Source organism: Pan paniscus, chromosome 19, assembly GCF_029289425.2.
Source record: "Pan paniscus chromosome 19, NHGRI_mPanPan1-v2.0_pri, whole genome shotgun sequence".
Taxonomy (NCBI): domain Eukaryota; kingdom Metazoa; phylum Chordata; class Mammalia; order Primates; family Hominidae; genus Pan; species Pan paniscus.
This window is the reverse complement of record NC_073268.2, coordinates 25657620-25674788: the sequence shown is the minus strand read 5'-3', so window position 1 is coordinate 25674788 and position 17169 is coordinate 25657620. Positions and strand designations below refer to the sequence as shown.

Here is a 17169-nt window from a genome sequence, read left to right as displayed (position 1 = left end):
TCCTGCCTGGGCAACAGAGTGAGATCCCATCTCTTAAAAGAAAGACAGAAAAGGTAAAAGTCTATGTCTACTTTACTTGTTGTCTTAAAAAATATGAATCCCAGGAAAAGGGCTCAATGTGAAACACAATTACAAATTAAATTCTTAAATCCCATTTAACCAAACACTTTCTCTGTTATTCCTTTCTTTCCTTTAGAACAAAAATGTGGCATGTGCTTTTTTTTTTTCTTTCTTCAATCTGGGAATGTTATTAAGCCCTAGACATTATTAGACAGACTCTGCTGGGAGGAGACCTACTTTTCTTCCCTTCAGTGGGTCTTTTCCTACTAAATTTCCATCTCTGGAGCCAGAGGGAAAAACTATCTGTCCTTAGGTTTGCACTTTTTTCTCTTTCCCTTGTTAAATGTTCAAGTAAATATAAAAATCATAGGAACCTAAATTTGAAAAAAGAAAAAAAAAAAAGAGAAGAAAGTGCTGATAACACTAGAGTTGGAGAGTTATGTAGCCATTTTTACCCTGAGTCTCTTGATTCCAGCCCGTGTGATTTGCTGGCAGTCATAGAGTTCTATCCGCTCAAGGCTATGACAGCTCTTCAAGTGCTCCAGGGATGCATCTGTGATTAGTGGGCAGTTGTCCAGCTCAATCACCTCCAGCTGGTCATGGGCGCAGGCCCCATTCCCCAGGTGACGAATTCCATCATCTGTGATCAGCTCACAGTGAGACAGACTCTGCAGCCAAATAGAGCAAGGAAGGATGTTGAAATATCTTCTGGCATTCCTCTAGCCAGAGGCTTGTGTGAATTGGAAAGGAGACATTTTGGTTTGATTTTGATGAATATGGAGCTGGCACTAGATCCACGTGGTGAAATTTAAAAAACTAGAGATAGTGGGGTTATGCTTTTGGCAATCAGTGATTGATATTTTGGTGTGTGATTCTAAATATATTTTATAAATTCATGTAATGACTATGAAGTAGTTCATAAACAAAATAAGACAGCCTTAAAAATTACCCCTTCCTCAAATTAACACTTTTCCTTCTCTACAGGGATAAATGGGAATCAAGCTTTTCATGCAGTTTTCTGGAATTTGAACTAAATATTGAATATCTGGTTCAGAGACATGCCCCAACAATTAATTAGCTGAAGATTTTTACAGCTGTCAGGTGTGATCATCTCATCATCTCTTCATCAATATTTATTAAATCCCTGATCCTGGGAAACTCAGAAAATCTTGACCCAATTTTAGATAGTACTGTGTCACCAAACACCAAAAATGAGCCTGGATACAACAGAACAGTCACTCAGAATGCCTTCCTCTAGTGTCACTGAAAGTAGGAGCAGAACGCCCCTTAGTAAAGCTTTGATTGGTTCCATTCTTACGACCAGTAACATTTCATCTTAATTTTGGGCAATCTGATCCCCTGGATCTCTAGAAATTTAAACATCATTCAGGTTGGAGTATAAGTTATCTACAAAAGAGAACTCATATGTTCCAAGGCAGTTTTCAGTCTTCAAGCATTGATATAGAAAACATTTAACTTTTTCAGTTCTTATCTGTTTCCTACTTCACTCATGTACTCCTTTGGTTCTCAGTAAGCTGGCAGTTTGAAGAAGCATCCTTTCCTAAAATGGTAGCCAGACACTAAGAGCTGGGTTCTTGAACTGTAGCACTGGCTTTTGATTAAACCCAGTAAACACATAAAATTTTCAAAGTTAAACTCACCAATACTTGAAGTCGAGGACAGTGTATAGAAAGTTGGATTAATGTGCTATCTGTTATCTGAAAGAAATAACGTATGTTGATTTTAGGTATAATCCAAATAAAATCCTGAGTCATACCTGATTCTTTTTTCTTTTAGTCTTGCTCTGTTGCCCAGGCTAGAGTGCAGTGGTGCAACTATAAGCTCACTGCAGCCTAAAACTTCTGGGCTCAAGCAATCTTCCCACCTCAGCCCCCTGAGTAGCTGGGACAACAGGCACAAGCCACCAGGCCTAATTTTTTAAATTAAAAAATTTTTTTTTTTTTTTTTTTTTTGTAGAGACAGGGTTTCCCTATGTTGCCCAGGCTGCTCTTGAATTCCTGAGCTCAAGCAATCCTCCACCTCAACCTCCCAAAGCTCTACAGGCCACCATGTGCGATCACAGCTCATTGCAGCCTCAACCTCCCAGGCTCAAGCCATCTTCCAGCCTCAGCCTCCTGAATGGCTGGGACTACAGGTGTGCACCACCATGCCCAAGAAATTTAAAACTTTTTCTTGGGCAGAAACGGGGTCTTGTTATGTTACCCAGACTGGTCTTCAACTTTCAGGCTCAAGCAATCCTCCTGCCTCGCCTCACAGAGTGTTGAGATGACAGGTGTGAACCACTGCATGCAGCAGCCCCATACCTCATTCATTCTTTTTTTTTTTTTTTTTTTTTTGAGACAGAGTCTCTGTTGCTCAGGGTGGAGTGCAGTGGCATGATCTCAGCTCACTGCAACCTCCACCTCCCAGGTTCAAGTGATTCTTGTGCCTCAGCCTCCCGAGTAGCTGGGATTACAGGCTAGTTTGTTTTTTTTTGGAGATAGTCTCGCTCTGTTGCCCAGGCTAGAGTGTGGTGGCACGATCTCAGCTCACTGCAACCTCCACCTCCTGGGTTCAAGCGATTCTCCTGCCTCAGCCTCCCAAGTAGCTGGGATTATAGGCATGTGCTACCACGTCCAGCTAATTTTTGAATTTTTAGTAGAGATGGGGTTTCACCATGTTGGCCAGGCAGATCTCAAACTCCCGACCTCAGGTGATCCACCTACCTCAGCCTCCCAAAGTGCTAGAATTACAGGCATGAGCCACCGCGCCCGGCATATTTTTAGTGGAGATGGGGGTTTGCCATGTTGGCCAGGCTGGTCTTGAACTCCTGGCCTCAGGTGATCCACCCGCCTCAGGCTTCTAAAGTGCTGGGATTACAGGAGTGACCCACTATGCCCAGCCCCCATATCTTATTCTTGACTACATTTCTAGTCCAGACATTTTAATAATCAATCATCAAATAACAGAATCTTTCGGTTTAAATCCCATTGGCTACCTGAACCTGTTCTATGAGAATCCACTCAGGCTACATTTGAACACATCTAGTCATCTCTAGTCTTCATCTTTAGACAGCTCTATTCAAAATCTGTTTTATTTTTTAAATGAATCAAAATCTGTCCCCTTGGTAGCTAGTTGTAGTGGCTTGCGCCTATAGTCCCAACAATGCTTGGGAGGCTGAGGCAGGAGGATTGCTTGAGGTTAGAAATTCAAGACCAGTCTGAGCAGGGCCAGACATGGTAGTTCACGCTTGTAATCCCAGCACTTTGGGAAGCTGAGGCTGGTGGATCACCTGAAGTCAGGAGTTCGAGACCAGCCTGGACAACATGTTGAAACCCTGTCTCTACTAAAATACAAAAACTAGCCAGGCGTGGTGGCAGGCGCCTATAATCCCAGCTACTTGGGAGGCTGAGGCAGGAGAATTGCTTGAACCTGGGAAGTGGAGGTTGCAGTGAGCCGAGACTGAGCACTGCACTCCAGCCTGGGCGACAGAGTGAGACTCTGTCCTCCCCACCCCACACCACAAAACAAAACAAAAAAAACAGTCTGAGCGATAACAGCAAGACCCTGTCTCTAAAAAAATCTGTCCCCCAGAACCTCTACTTGCTGGACTTTGTTCTATCTCCTTAGAATCATCAGAGAAAGGAATCAGACAATAGTGCTTGCTGGACTTTGTTCTATCTCCTTAGAATAATCAGAGAAAGGAATCAGAAGATAGTGCAGTGCTCTATGAAAAAAATTAATGTTGGAACATCCTAAAATTTTTAATAAAGCATGCCACTACTCAGTATCGATAACTTGGGTTATTTTCCCAAGGGTGGCAGCCAGGCACTGCTGGAATCTGGGTTAACCAAGAATATTCAGGTAGGAAGAACAGTTTTCATGGTTATGTTAGGACTGAAAGTAAATCAGCACTTCTTTTCAAATTCTTCTCCAACTCTGAGTTTATTATTTTCTACTACACATAGCTTCACAGGGGCTACAAAATGGTAGAGAAAGGGGGTGGGCGAGCAGGCAGGCATGTCCGTTCAGAAGGAATAACACTGGAAGGGACATAGAGGACACTCAGGCATGTATAAGAGATAAACGGATGTGAACAAGTTTTAGTTTAGTAAGAACTAATAGCTGTTAAGTAGTGCCTATAAAACAAAAAAATTTTTAGAAAGTGGCTTTTACGGTTACTGACATATCTCCCCTTCTTTATTTTTACCATTAAAAAATTAATTGCTCTTTCTTTTGTGGAGTTCCATGTTCGAAGTTTTTCCTTGGTCAATTAATAATCTCAAAGTTCTTAAAATTGTGTTAATGTGGCTCACGCCTGTAATCCCAGCACTTTGGGAGGATGAGCCAAGTGGATCACCTGAGGTCAGGAGTTCAAAACCAGCCTGGCCAACATAGTGAAATCCCATCTCTACTAAGAATACAAAAAATCAGCCGGGTGTGGTGGCACATGCCTGTAATCCCAGCTACTTCAGAGGCCGAGGCAGAAGAATTGCTTGAATCTGGGAGGCAGAGGTTGCAGTGAGCTGAGATCTCGCCATTGCACTCCAGCCTGGGCAACAGTGGAACTCCATCTCAAAAAAAAATAATAATAATTAAAAAATAAAAACTGTTAATCAGGAGATGAGTTTGGCTTAAAGGCAGAGTTCCATGGGCTTAAAGGCATCTCCAGGGCCAACGATGCCAGGGATCTAGGATACAGCAAAGCTAAAGAAAGGCAGTGCTATATAGATCAGTGTGATGGGGCTTTAATTATTTACTAGCATCATAACTCTACAGGTCTAAGGAAATATTTTTAACAGCTTTACAGCCTGAATGCTTGGGCCTCCTTTCTCTCTAATGGCAACCTGATTGATGGCATATATTTCCACAGTTCTGCAACACATACCATGAGCACCTCTGCCTGGAAGATACCTTACTTAATGGGGAATCTGCAATGCTGTCAGGCACTACAGTATCCTACACTAGGGTAGGGAATTGGACATTCTGATGTTGTGTATTATCTAAGTGTCTACTATACTGTATTTCTGAATTAAAATCTACAATCTTACCTGAACACACTCTTCCAGGTCCATCTTTTCAAGTTCATGGCAATTCTACAAAGTACAAAAACAAACACAAACATTACAGTACAAACATTTAAAACATGAGAAACTTTTAAGGACAGAAAACTAAGAGGTAATATTAAATACGCTGATAAATTCTTTGGTGTTTCAGAGCTAGTGTCATGCTAATGTTTTTTTCTTTCTTTTGAGACAAGGTCTCACTCTGTCACCCAAGTTGGAGTGCAGTGGTGAAATCATGGCTCACTGCAGCCTTCAACTCCCTGGGCTCAGGTGATTCTCCCACCTCAGCCTCCCAATTAGCTGGGACTATAGGAATGTGCCACCACACCTGGCTAATTTTTGTATTTCTTTTCTTTTTTTTTTTCTTTTTGAGATGGAGTCTGGCTCTTGTCACCTAGGCTGGAATGCAGTGGCATGATCTCGGCTCACGGCAAGCTCTACCTCCCGGGTTCACGCCATTCTCCTGCCTCAGCCTCCTGAGTAGCTGGGACTACAGGCGCCCGCCACCACGCCTGGCTAATTTTTTGCATTTTTAGTAGAGACGGGGTTTCACCGTGTGAGCCAGGATGGTCTCGATCCCCTGACCTCGTGATCTGCCCGCCTCGGCCTCCCAAAATGCTGGGATTACAGGCGTGAGCCATCGCGCCCGGCCTTTCCTCTTTTTTTTTTTTTTTGAGACAGAGTTTCGCTCGTTGCCCAGACTGGAGTGCAATGGCAGGATCTCGGCTCACTGCAACCTCCGCCTCCCGGATTCAAGCGATTCTCCTGCCTCAGCCTCCCAAGTAGCTGGGATTACAGGCATGCGCCACCATCACCGGCTAATTTTGTGTTTTTAGTAAAGTCAGGGTTTCTCCATGTTGGTCAGGCTGATCTCGAACTCCTGACCTCAGGTGATCCACTCCCCTTGGCCTCCCCAAGTGCTGGGATTACAGGCATGAGCCACCGCGCCCGGCCTTTTGTATTTCTTACAGAGATGAAATTTCGCCATGTTGCCCGGGCTGGGCTCAAGCGATCTGCTTTCCTTGGCCTTCCAAAATGTTGAGATTACAGGCATGAGCCACTGTACCCAGGCTATGGCCTCCTTTAGTCATGCCATGTGCTGGCCCCCACCTAATTAATATTCTATTGATCTGCCTAAAAGCAAACGACCATCCCCTTGTACCATAACACTGGTCAAAGTCAGTATAATTTTAAATATTATCATATAGTAATTTATAAACCCGTCCAAGTATTAAAATACTCAGGAGAATACAGAAAATCTCCTAAAACCTTTCCATTTAAAACCAGACATGTGTTTCTTTCAATGTTACTTTCATCCACTAGTCATGTACCAAATAACCAATAAGTTTTTTCACAAAGTACCAAGAAGCACCTGCTTAATCTATTAGCTTATGAAATTGTGGAGAATCAAGTCTCATGGGTGGGTGCAGTGGCTCATGTCTGTAATCTCATCACTTTGGGAGGCCAAGGTGAGCGGATGACTTGAGGTTGGGAGTTGAAGACCAGCCTGGCCAACATGGTGAAACCCTGTCTCTACTAAAAATACAAAACTTAGCTGGATGTGGTGGTACATGCTTGTAATCCCAGCTACTCGGGAGGCTGAGGCAGGAGAAATGCTTGAACCTGGGAGGTGGAGGTTGCAGTGAGCCGAGATCGTGTCACTGCACTCCAGCCTGGGTGACAGAGCGAGACCCCATCTCAAAAAAATTTAAAAAAAATTGTTTAAAAAGTATCATGAAGGGGTTTTATATTCTCCAATGCATGTGTGCATTTCTAGGAGCAGTTTGTATTCTTATTGATATCAGTAGGTCTATAGCTATAGCATGAAACCCCATCTCACTCACCCAATTCTGCTACCATTTCACATTTCCCTTGCTGCTTGTTCTTCTGAAATAAAAAGCCCTAATAAAACCTATGGAAACAAACCTATGGAACCTAAAGAAAATACTTACCCTGGCTAGAGTGGTAAAGCCCACATCTGTTAATTGAGAACATCTTGCCACTTCCAATATTCTGTTACAAAAAAAAAAAAAAACAGTGAAAGTCAAGCTCTTGGTCCCTGAAAACTGAGTTTATTAAAACAGTAAGAATTTACAAAAACAATCTTCTATTCTCTAAGGACTTTATAATATAGAATGACATTAACAACTAAGCAAGTCTGTATACAGATCTTGCCATTCATTTTCATGGAGTCATCATAAAGTGGTCCTATAAATACCACATTTCAGGGTGATGCAATCAATGAACACAGAAGAATATAATTGAAGCTCGTAGTTAATGCCAAAATGCATGAAATGCATTAAAAGCCTTCTTGATGGCATACTGCTTACCCCCAGAGGGCAGCCTGCTCCTAGAAAACAAAGGAAACGGAGATACTCTATTTCAGTTAATCTCTTGCTGAAATGAATTATTTTCTTTCCTGTTTTAGAAGTAGGTTCACTTAGATTTAAATTGCTTTAAAAAAAAATGTGACAGGCCGGGCATGGTGGCTCACGCCTATAATCCCAACACTTTGGGAGGCCGAGGTGGGCGGATCACCTGAGGTCAGGAGTTCGAGACCAGCCTGGCCAACACGGTGAAACCCCATTTCTACCAAAAATGCAAAAATTAGTCTGGCGTGGTGGCGGGTGCCTGTAGTCCCGGCTACTCGGGAGGCTGAGGCAGGAGAATCGCTTGAACCCGGGAGGTGGAGGTTGCAGTGAGCTGAGATCCCGCCACTGCACTCCAGCCTGGGTGACAGAGCAAGGCTCTGACTCAAAAAAAAAAAAAAAAAGGTGGGGGGGGATTGCTCAATTACAGGTCTATCCCAAATATGAAATTCTAGACTTGTGAAAGCTTCCTGCTTTCTCCCACAGGCTCCCGTGGAGGCCCAGTTGAGAGGGAAGCTGAGCTGGCAGCCATTCACCTCTTATTAAGCAACTGTTAAACTCCAATCTAAATACCAACCACAGGATTGGGGAATCAAAAGTAGCTCTCTTCTGTGAAAAGTTGGGCGACCTCTGTAAAATGGTAACAAAGAACATGTTTGTTTATAAAATTCTTACTACTGAAGTTGAAAAAAATTGAAGTTAAAGTATAGGAAACAATTATCAACTGAAAATCAATGAGAAATGGATGGCGGGGTGCGGTGGCTCACACCTATAATCCCAGCACTTCAGGAGGCTGAGGCAGGAGGATCACTTGAGCTCAGGAGTTCAAGACCAGCCTGGGCAACATACCAAGACTTCACCAGTATAAAAAAAATTTTAAATTCTGTCCGGGCGCGGTGACTCACGCCTGTAATCCCTGCACTTTGGGAAGCTGAGGCAGGTGGATCACTTAAGGTCATGAGTTTGAGACCAGCCTGGCCAACATGGTGAAACCCCGTCTCTACTAAAATTACAAAAAATTAGCCAGGCATGGTGGTGGGCATGTGTAGTCCCAGCTATTTGAGAGGTTGAGGCAGGACAATCACTTGAACCCAGGAGGCAGAGTTTGCAGTGAGCTGAGGTCACGCCACTGCGCTCCAGCCTGGCAACAGAGCAAGACTTTGTCTCAAAAAAAAAAAAAAATTTTTTTTTTTAATTCCAAGAGATGGCCAGGTGCGTTGACTCATGCCTGTAATCCCAGAACTTTGGGAGGGCAGATCACCTGAGGCCAGGAGTTTGAGACCACCCTGGCCAACACAGTAAAACCCAATCTCTACCAAAAATACCAAAAAAATTGGCCAGGCATGGTAGCGTATGCGTGTAATCCTGCCTACTCTGGAGGCTGAGGCACGAAAATTGCTTGAACCTGGGAGAAAGAGGTAACAGTGAGCCAAGATCATGCCATTGCACTCCAGCCTGGGCAACAGAGCCAAACTCTGTCTCAAAAAAAAAAAAAAAGAAAGAAAGAAAGAAAGAAATGAATGCTACCTAATGGGAAAACACGATCTGACTGGAACACAACTTTTGATTTTCACAGTTGAGAGCTTTTCCATTCTAACAATGTAATGAACCATATAGGGAGATGGAGCTGAAGACTCCTCTCTCTACAGTCGAAAAGGATAATGTGTAAGATATTCAGAGAGAAGTTTGATTACCTCCCCAGCTCTTGAGGAATACTTTAGGCTTCTGATATTACTAATTTTGACCAATAGGTGTATGTACTCTTAAGAAATTTTGATATTGTAGGCAAAAGGTTTTTTTGTTTGTTTTTTTGAGAGGGAGTCTCACTCTGCCACCCAGGCTGGGAGTGCAACTTCCACCTCCTGGGTTCAGACAGTTCTCCTGTCTCAGCCTCTCGAGTAGCTGGGATTACAGGAGTGGGCCACCACGCCTGTAATTTTTGTATTTTTAGCAGAGACGAGGTTTCACCATGTTGACCAGGCTGGTCTCAAACTCCTGAACTCAGATGATCCGCCCACCTCGGCCTCCCGAAGTGCTGGGATTACAAGTGTGAGCCACTGCGCCTGGCCACAAAAGTTCTTTCAACAATTATGGTTAGGCCAGGTAATCATCAGAAACAATTTTCTGAAAGTTTTATAGCTTTACAATGATTATTATATGTAAGAAAAGTGGCTTCATAGGCTCAGGAATCAGAGTTCCTGGGTGAATACTTGTTCCTACACTAACTAGCTGAGACCTTGAGCAGGTTACTTTGTCTCTTTGTGCTTCAGTTTTCTCATCTATAAAATGGCAATAACAAGGCTGGGTGTGGTGGCTCACGCCTGTAAACCCAGCACTTTGGGAGGCCGAGGTGGGCAGATCATGAGGTCAGGAGACCATCCTGGCCAATATGATGAAACCCCATCTCTACTAAAAATACAAAAATTAGCTGGGTGTGGTGACACTCGCCTGTAGTCCCAGCTACTAGGGAGGCTGAGGCAGGTTAATCGCTTGAACCCGGGAGACGGAGGTTGCAGTGAGCCGAGATCGCGCCACTGCACTCCAGCCTGAGCGACAGAGCAAGACTCTGTTTCAGAAAAAAAAAAAAAAAAAAAAGGCGATAATAGTGCTTATATGGTGCTATGGAGATTAAACAAATTATTACTGTTATTGAGAAAGAGTCTCACTCTGTTGCCCAGGCTAGAGTGCAGCGGTGTGATCTTAGCTCACTGCTGCCTTGACCTCCTGGGCTCAAGTGATCCTCTCACTTTAGCCTCCTGAGTAGCTGGGACTACAAGGCACACATCGCCATGCCTGGCTAATTTTTTTATTTTTTGTAGTGACAGGGTTTCGCCATGTTGCCCATGCTGGTCTCAAACTCCTGGGCTCAAGCGATCTTCTAGCCTCGGTCTCCCTAAATGCTGGGATTACAGGTGTGCGCCTCGGCACTCGGCCCTGAATTAGTATTTGTAAAGCACCTAAAGCAACACCTAATTTACAAGTACTATGTAAGTTTATTTTAGAGAACAAAAAGTGTAGCCAGGTGTGGTAGTACATGTCTTTAGTCCCAGCTACTCCTGAGGCTGAGGTGAGATGATCACTTGAGCCCAGGAGATTGAGGCAGGCATACACAACACTGCCTCAAAAGACAATAACAGGCTGGGCACAGTGGCTTTCACCTGTAATCTCAACACTTTGGGAAGCTGAGGTTTGAGGCCAGCCTGAGCAACACAGCCTGACCCCATCTCTACAAAAAGTAAAAAACACAGCATTCTTCAAACTGAGGAGCCAGAGAGAAATAAGACTGTTTTAAAAGCCCATCAGTACAAAAGAGGTATTCCTTTAAGAGTGTCTTTTATTTTTAAATATAGTACCCCCTGCTATGTACCTGGTATCATTACTATGACAAATGACCTCAGGGTGGACCTTTAAAAACTACTTTGAGAGAAGAATTATACAAAAGCATTAATAAGAGAAAATACCTTTCTTTCTATCTCAAGTAATAAAAATGTTGATTTTTTTTCTAGTATGGATAGCAAGTAGTGGAATTTGGGGATTGTTACCCCTTGGTTCACACCAATTACATGAAATCAAATGAGGTACAAAAAGGAAGTAGGTGGGCATCTAAAAGGGACTACCTTAAAATTTCAAAGCGTCTGCAGTGCCTACCTTAAAATTCCAAAGTTCCAAGGAAGAAATATGGGTGAAGGAAACTTTTGTTCTATGATTTTTTTGAGCTAAACAAGAAATGTTTACCTAAGCCGTGGGCAGTTCTGACCTAGAGCATTCAGGATGGCATCTGTGATGTTGGAGCAGCCAGAGGCACAAAGGGATTGTAACTTATGGCACCCTCTGCATATAGTAATGAGACCTTCATCTGTGATTTGCTAAAAAACAAGAGCAAAAAAATCCATAGATATTAGTATCTTAGCAAAACAAAAAAAGAAAAAAATGATAGCTCTGTGAAAATAATCACCAAAAAGGAAATCAAGACATGCTTAACACATTCATCAGATAGCAGACCTAAAAGAAAATGAACACACATTGTTTCTTCCTTCCAGTTCTCTGTGCTTACCTTTGGTGCAAAGGGAAGAAGCTATAATAGAATTCTGTTGAAAGCTACAATGGAATTCTAATAGAACTGGGATCAGTATGGGGTACATCATAGTTTAGGTTCAATTAAATAATTTTATTTATTTATTTATTTGGAGATAGAGTCTCACTCTATCACCCAGGCTGGAGTGCAGTGGTGCAATCTTGGCTCACTGCAACCTCCACCTCCCAGGTTCAAGCGATTCTCGTGCCTCAGCCTCCTGACTAGCTGGGACTACAAGTGCACGCCACCATGTCCGGCAATTTTTTTTTGTATTTTTAGTAGAGATGGGGTTTTGCCATGTTGGCCAGGCTGGTCTCGAATTCCTGGCCTCAAGTGATCTGCCCACCTCAGCCTCCCAAAGTACTTGAATCACAGGCTTGAGCCACCATGCCTGGCCTCAATTAAATATTAAAACCTAGAAAAAAGATAAGGATATAAGTATTTTAGTAGTATAAATATATCTAAAAGTTCAAATTGACACCGATAAGTTAGTGAAAAAAATTAAACTGTGGATGACAGTTGCAATATTGTATCAGCCACAGCATCCATTTACTTCTATATTTTAGTTTTATAATATAAAGAACATCCTAATTTATAGATAAAAGAGTTGTATCTAACTCAGACACAATTTTGTATTTTTTACAAGTTATTAGACTGGGTGGAGTGGCTCACACATGTAATCCAAGCACTTTGGGAGGCTGAGGTGGGTGGATCACCTGAGGTCGGGAGTTCGAGACCAGCCTGGCCAACATGGTGAAAACCTGTCTCTACTAAAAATACAAAAATTAGCCAAGTGTTGTGGCGCATGCCTGTAATCCCAGCTACTTGGACGGCTGACACAGGAGAATCGCTTGACCCCAGGAGGAGATTTGCACCACTGCACTCCACCAGGCGATAGAGCAAGACAAGAAAAAAAAAAAAAAAAAAAAGGGACGGGAAGGGAAGGGAGGAAGAGAGAGAAAGGAAAGAAGGAAGAAAGAAAGGAAAGAAAGGAAGAAAGAAAGAAAAGAAGAAAGGGAAGGAAGGGAAGGAAGAGAAGAAAGAAAGGAAGAAGGAGGGAGGGAGGGAAGTTAAGTTATTGAGGCCGGGCGTGGTGGCTCAAGCCTGTAACCCCAGCACTTTGGGAGGCGGAGGCAGGTGGATCACGAGGTCAGGAGTTGGAGACCAGCCTGGCCAAGATGGTGAAACCCCGTCTCTACTAAAAATACAAAAATTAGCCAGGCGCGGTGGCGGGTGCCTGTAATCCCAGCTACTCGGGAGGCTGAGGCAGGAGAATCACTTGAACCTGGGAGGTGGAGGTTGCAGTGAGCCAAGATTGTGCCACTGCACTCCAGCCTGGGCGACAGCCTCAGCCTCCCAAAGTGCTGGGATTACAGGCGTGGGCCACCACGCCCGGCCCAGGTACAAATATTTCATAAATAATATCTGGTTGTTTTCTAACCAACTGAGTAATTTGTTGCACAATAAGCCACCTCACATCAAAGATGTTATATTTTTTAAAATATTGCAAGCACACATGCCTACAGTCCCAGCTACTCAGGAGGCTGAAGTGGAATGATCACTTTAGCCCAGGAGTTCAAGGTTAGTCTGGGCAACATAATGAGACCACCCCCAACTCCCGTAAACAAAAAAAAGGAAAGTTACACATAAACATCTCAACATGGTAGATACTATCAACTCTTCAATTTGTCCTCCAGATTCACTAATTTTGTGTAGGCCTAAAAATAAAAGCTCTCTTCTTGTCTCTGTTTAATAGTCATGTCCATAAATTACAAGGACAACTGAAAAAACAAAATCCCACAACTTTTAATATCCACTGCTTAAATCATGCTTTCAATATCATGCAGCTGACACAAATATAGATAAAAAAATTGGATGCTAAGGCAGATACTAATGAGGATCAAGTAATGAGATACTAACACACGTGGAGGCAGCTAAAAAAGTCCCACACAAACATGATGTATTGTCTTTAGACTATGATAGCCGAGATGTAAAGAGGGAAGTAAGAATCAATACACATGCAAATTTAGCAGGACAAAGATATTTGTGCCACACAATATTAGAAAAGTACCGTAGGGCTGTGCTGCCCTTTCCTTTGTATGTTATAAGAGAGTACTGAGGAAGAAAGATGAGTTAAGTCATACTGTCAGTACTTTAAAAAATTGTAGGCCAGGCACGGTGGCTCGCGTCTGTAATCTCAGCACTTTGGAAGGCTGAGGTGGGCAGATCACTTGAGGTCAGGAGTCTGAGACCAGCCTAACATGGCGAAACCCCGTTTCTACTAAAGATACATAAAATTAGCCAGACATGGTGTCACGTGCCTGTAATCCCAGCTACTAGGGAGGCTGAGGAAGGAGAATCGCTTGAACCCAGGAGGCAGAGGTTGCAGTGAGCCAAGATCATGTCATTGCACTCCAGCTTGGGCAACAAGAGCAAAACTCCGTCTCAAAAAAAAAAAAAAAAAGTAAAATTTACTAAACTTTTATGTTTTTCAAATCTGTCAAGAAAATGAAAGCATCAAAAATGTACTTTAATCACCTCAATAATTTTGGGCAGAGCATGAAATCTCATGAATGCTGAGAATCATTTTATCACGCTGTAGGGAAGAAATGACTCCTGTACTAAGATTTGGGTGAAGGAAAACAATAAAATACACATAAGATAGAATTGGTTCTTTACGTTCACTGTGATTCCTGCCTGCTGGAAGGATGAAGAAACACCAAACTAAACCCACAAATGGTATGTACATATTTATGTCTATATGTGTGTGTATGTAATGTGTATGTATATAGTGTGTAAATATATGTGCATATATATGTGCTTATACATACAGACACACACACTTGTTTTTTGTTTTGAGACAGAGTCTCGCTCTGCTGCCCAGGCTGGAGTGCAGTGGCGTGATCTTGGCTCACCGCTACATTTGCCTCCCAGGTTCAAGTGAGTCTCCTGCCTCAGACTCCTGAGTAGCTGGGATTACAGGCACACACCACCACACTTAGATGGTTTTTGTATTTTTAGTAGAGATGGGGTTTCACCATATTGGCCAGGTTGGTCTCGAACTGCTGACCTCAGGTGATTCACCCGCCTCGGCCTCCCAAAGTGCTGGGATTATAGGCACGCGCGTGTGTGCACACATACACACGAAGCTCTCCAGGAATAGTTTTTCTTTGGCATTTTAAGATAATGATTTCATGTTTACAATAACTGTGGTTGATCTCTCAGAAGTAAACATTCCAGTCTTTTTTTTTTTTTTTTGAGATGGAGTCTGGCTGTGTCGCCCAGGCTGGAGTACAATGGTGCGATCTCAGCTTACTGCAACCTCCACCTCCTGGGTTCAAGCGATTCTCCTGCCTCAGCCTCCCAAATACCTGGGATTACGGGCACACACCACTACGCCCGGGCTAATTTTTGTATTTTTAGTGGAGATGGGGTTTCACCATGTTGGCCAGGCTGGTCTCGATCTCCTGACCTCAAACGATCCACCCGTCTCGGCCTCCCAAAGTGTTGGGATTACAGGCGTGAGCCACTGTGCCTGGCCACATTTCAGTCTTAAAAATGAAATCATGGCCGGGTGCAGTGGCTCATGCCTGTAATCCTAGCACTTTGGGAGGCCAAGGCCGGCAGATCACTTGAGGTCAGGAGTTCTAGACCAGCCTGGCCAACATGGCAAAACCCCATCTCTACCAAAATTAGCCAGGCATGGTGGCACGCCCTGTAATCCCAGCTACTCGGGAAGGTGGGGCAGGAGAATTCCTTGAACCTGGGAGATGGAGGTTGCAGAGAGCCGAGATCGCACCACTGCACTCCAGCCTGGGCAACACAGCGAGACTCCGTCTCTAAATAAATAAATAAATAAAATGAAATTAGGCAAATTCTCATAGTCAGCAACTATAGTAATCGGAATTGTAAGAAAGAGCCCAGGTAGCTCACGCCTGTAATCCCAGCACTTTGCGAGGCTGAGGCAGGCAGATTGCTTGAGCCCAGATATTTGAGACCAGCCTGGCAACATAGGGAGACCCTATCTCTACAAAAAAATTAAAAAATTAGCCAGGTGTGGTGGCACACACCTGTAGTCCAAGCTACTTAGAAGGCTGAGGTGGAAGGATTGCTTGAGCCCTGTAGTTGGAGGTTGCTGTGAGCTGTGATCATGCCACTAATAGTCCAGTCTGAGTGACAGAGTGAGACTTCACCTCAAAAAAAAAAAAGGAACTCATCACTTTTTTCTTTGCCATGAGCAACTCTCATTCCAAGGCAAATACATTTGTAATTTTTAAGGCAAGAGAAAAAAGCTAAAGGTGTACTGTTGGCCAGGCACGTGGCTCACACCTGTATTTCCAGCACTTTGGGAGGCTAAGCCAGGTGGATTGCTTGAGCCCAGGAATTCGAGACCAACCTGGCCAACATGGCAAAACCCCATCTCTACAAAAAAATACAAAAATTAGCTGAGTGTGGTGGCACATGTCTGTAGTCCCAACTACTAGGGAGGCTGAGGTGGAAGAATCACTTGAGCCCGGGAGGTGAAGGTGAGCAAAAATCACACCACCGCATTCCAGCCTGGGTAACAGAGCAAGACTCTGTCCCAAAAATTAGGCCATGGCAGTGGCTTACGCCTGTAATCCCAGCACTTTGGAAGGCCGAGGCAGGCAGATCACCTGAGGTCAGGAGTTTGAGACCAGCCTGGTCAACATGGCAAAAACCTGTCTCTACTAAAAATACAAAAATTACCAGCCTGGCCAACATAGTGAAACCCCATCCCTACTAAAAATACAAAAAAATTAGCCAGGTGTGGTGACAGGCGCTTGTAATCCCAGCTACTTGGGAGGCTGAGGCAAGAAGAATCGCTTGAACCTGGGAGGCGGAGGTTGCAGTGAGCCGAGATCGTGCCTCTGCACTCCAGCCCAGGCAACAGTGCAAGACTCCGTCTCAAAAAAAAAAAAAAAAAAATTAGCCGGGCATGGTGACACACACTTGCAATCCTAGATACTCAGGAGGCAGAGGTAGGAGAATTGTTTGAACCCAGGAAGCAGGGTTGCAGTGAGCCGAGATAGCGTCACTGCACTCTAGCCTGGGCGACACAGTCAGACTGTGCCTCAAAAAAAAAAAAAAAGTAGCTGGGTGTGGCGTGTAATCCCAGCAATGCAGGAGGCTGAGGCAGGAGAATCGCTTGAGCCTAGGAGGTGGAGGTTGGCTGCAGTGAGTGCAGATCTCACCACTGCCCTTGAGCCTGGGTGACAGAGTAAGACTTTGCCTCAAAATAAATAAATAAGTAAATAACAAAATAAAGATGTACTGTTAACATTCTAGGTGCCTGAATAGTTTCAGCAAATTATCTGAGTAGAATTCAGGGGTTTTGGGGTAGACACAAAAAAGCTGATAGTTTGAACAAGACAAAACACTAAATATAGATGCTACTTGAAAATAATTTGACGAGTATATATTGCTCATCATCTTATTTATTTTTTTGAGACAAGGTCTCACTCTGTTGCCCGAGCTGGAGTGCTGTGGCATGATTTCAGCTCACTGCACCTCAACCTCCCAAGTTCAACTGATCTTCCCACCTCAGCCTCCCAAGTAGCTGGGACTACAGGCACACACC

At 43.6% G+C, this 17169-nt stretch overlaps 1 protein-coding gene across 7 annotated transcripts in view; it reads right to left on the bottom strand.

The window, feature by feature from the left end:
- Positions 1–17169, bottom strand: part of FBXL20 (F-box and leucine rich repeat protein 20) — a 126799-nt gene that overhangs the window by 3066 nt on the left and 106564 nt on the right. For all 7 annotated transcript variants that reach the window (XM_034941968.3, XM_034941967.3, XM_024926240.4 and 4 more), the window contains 5 exons: positions 11231–11361; positions 7079–7139; positions 5112–5156; positions 1722–1778; positions 516–728 (listed from right to left, as the gene is read on the bottom strand). In XM_034941968.3, coding sequence (XP_034797859.1) covers positions 516–728; positions 1722–1778; positions 5112–5156; positions 7079–7139; positions 11231–11361 — 507 coding nt within the window. The remainder of the gene's footprint in view (positions 1–515; positions 729–1721; positions 1779–5111; positions 5157–7078; positions 7140–11230; positions 11362–17169) is intronic.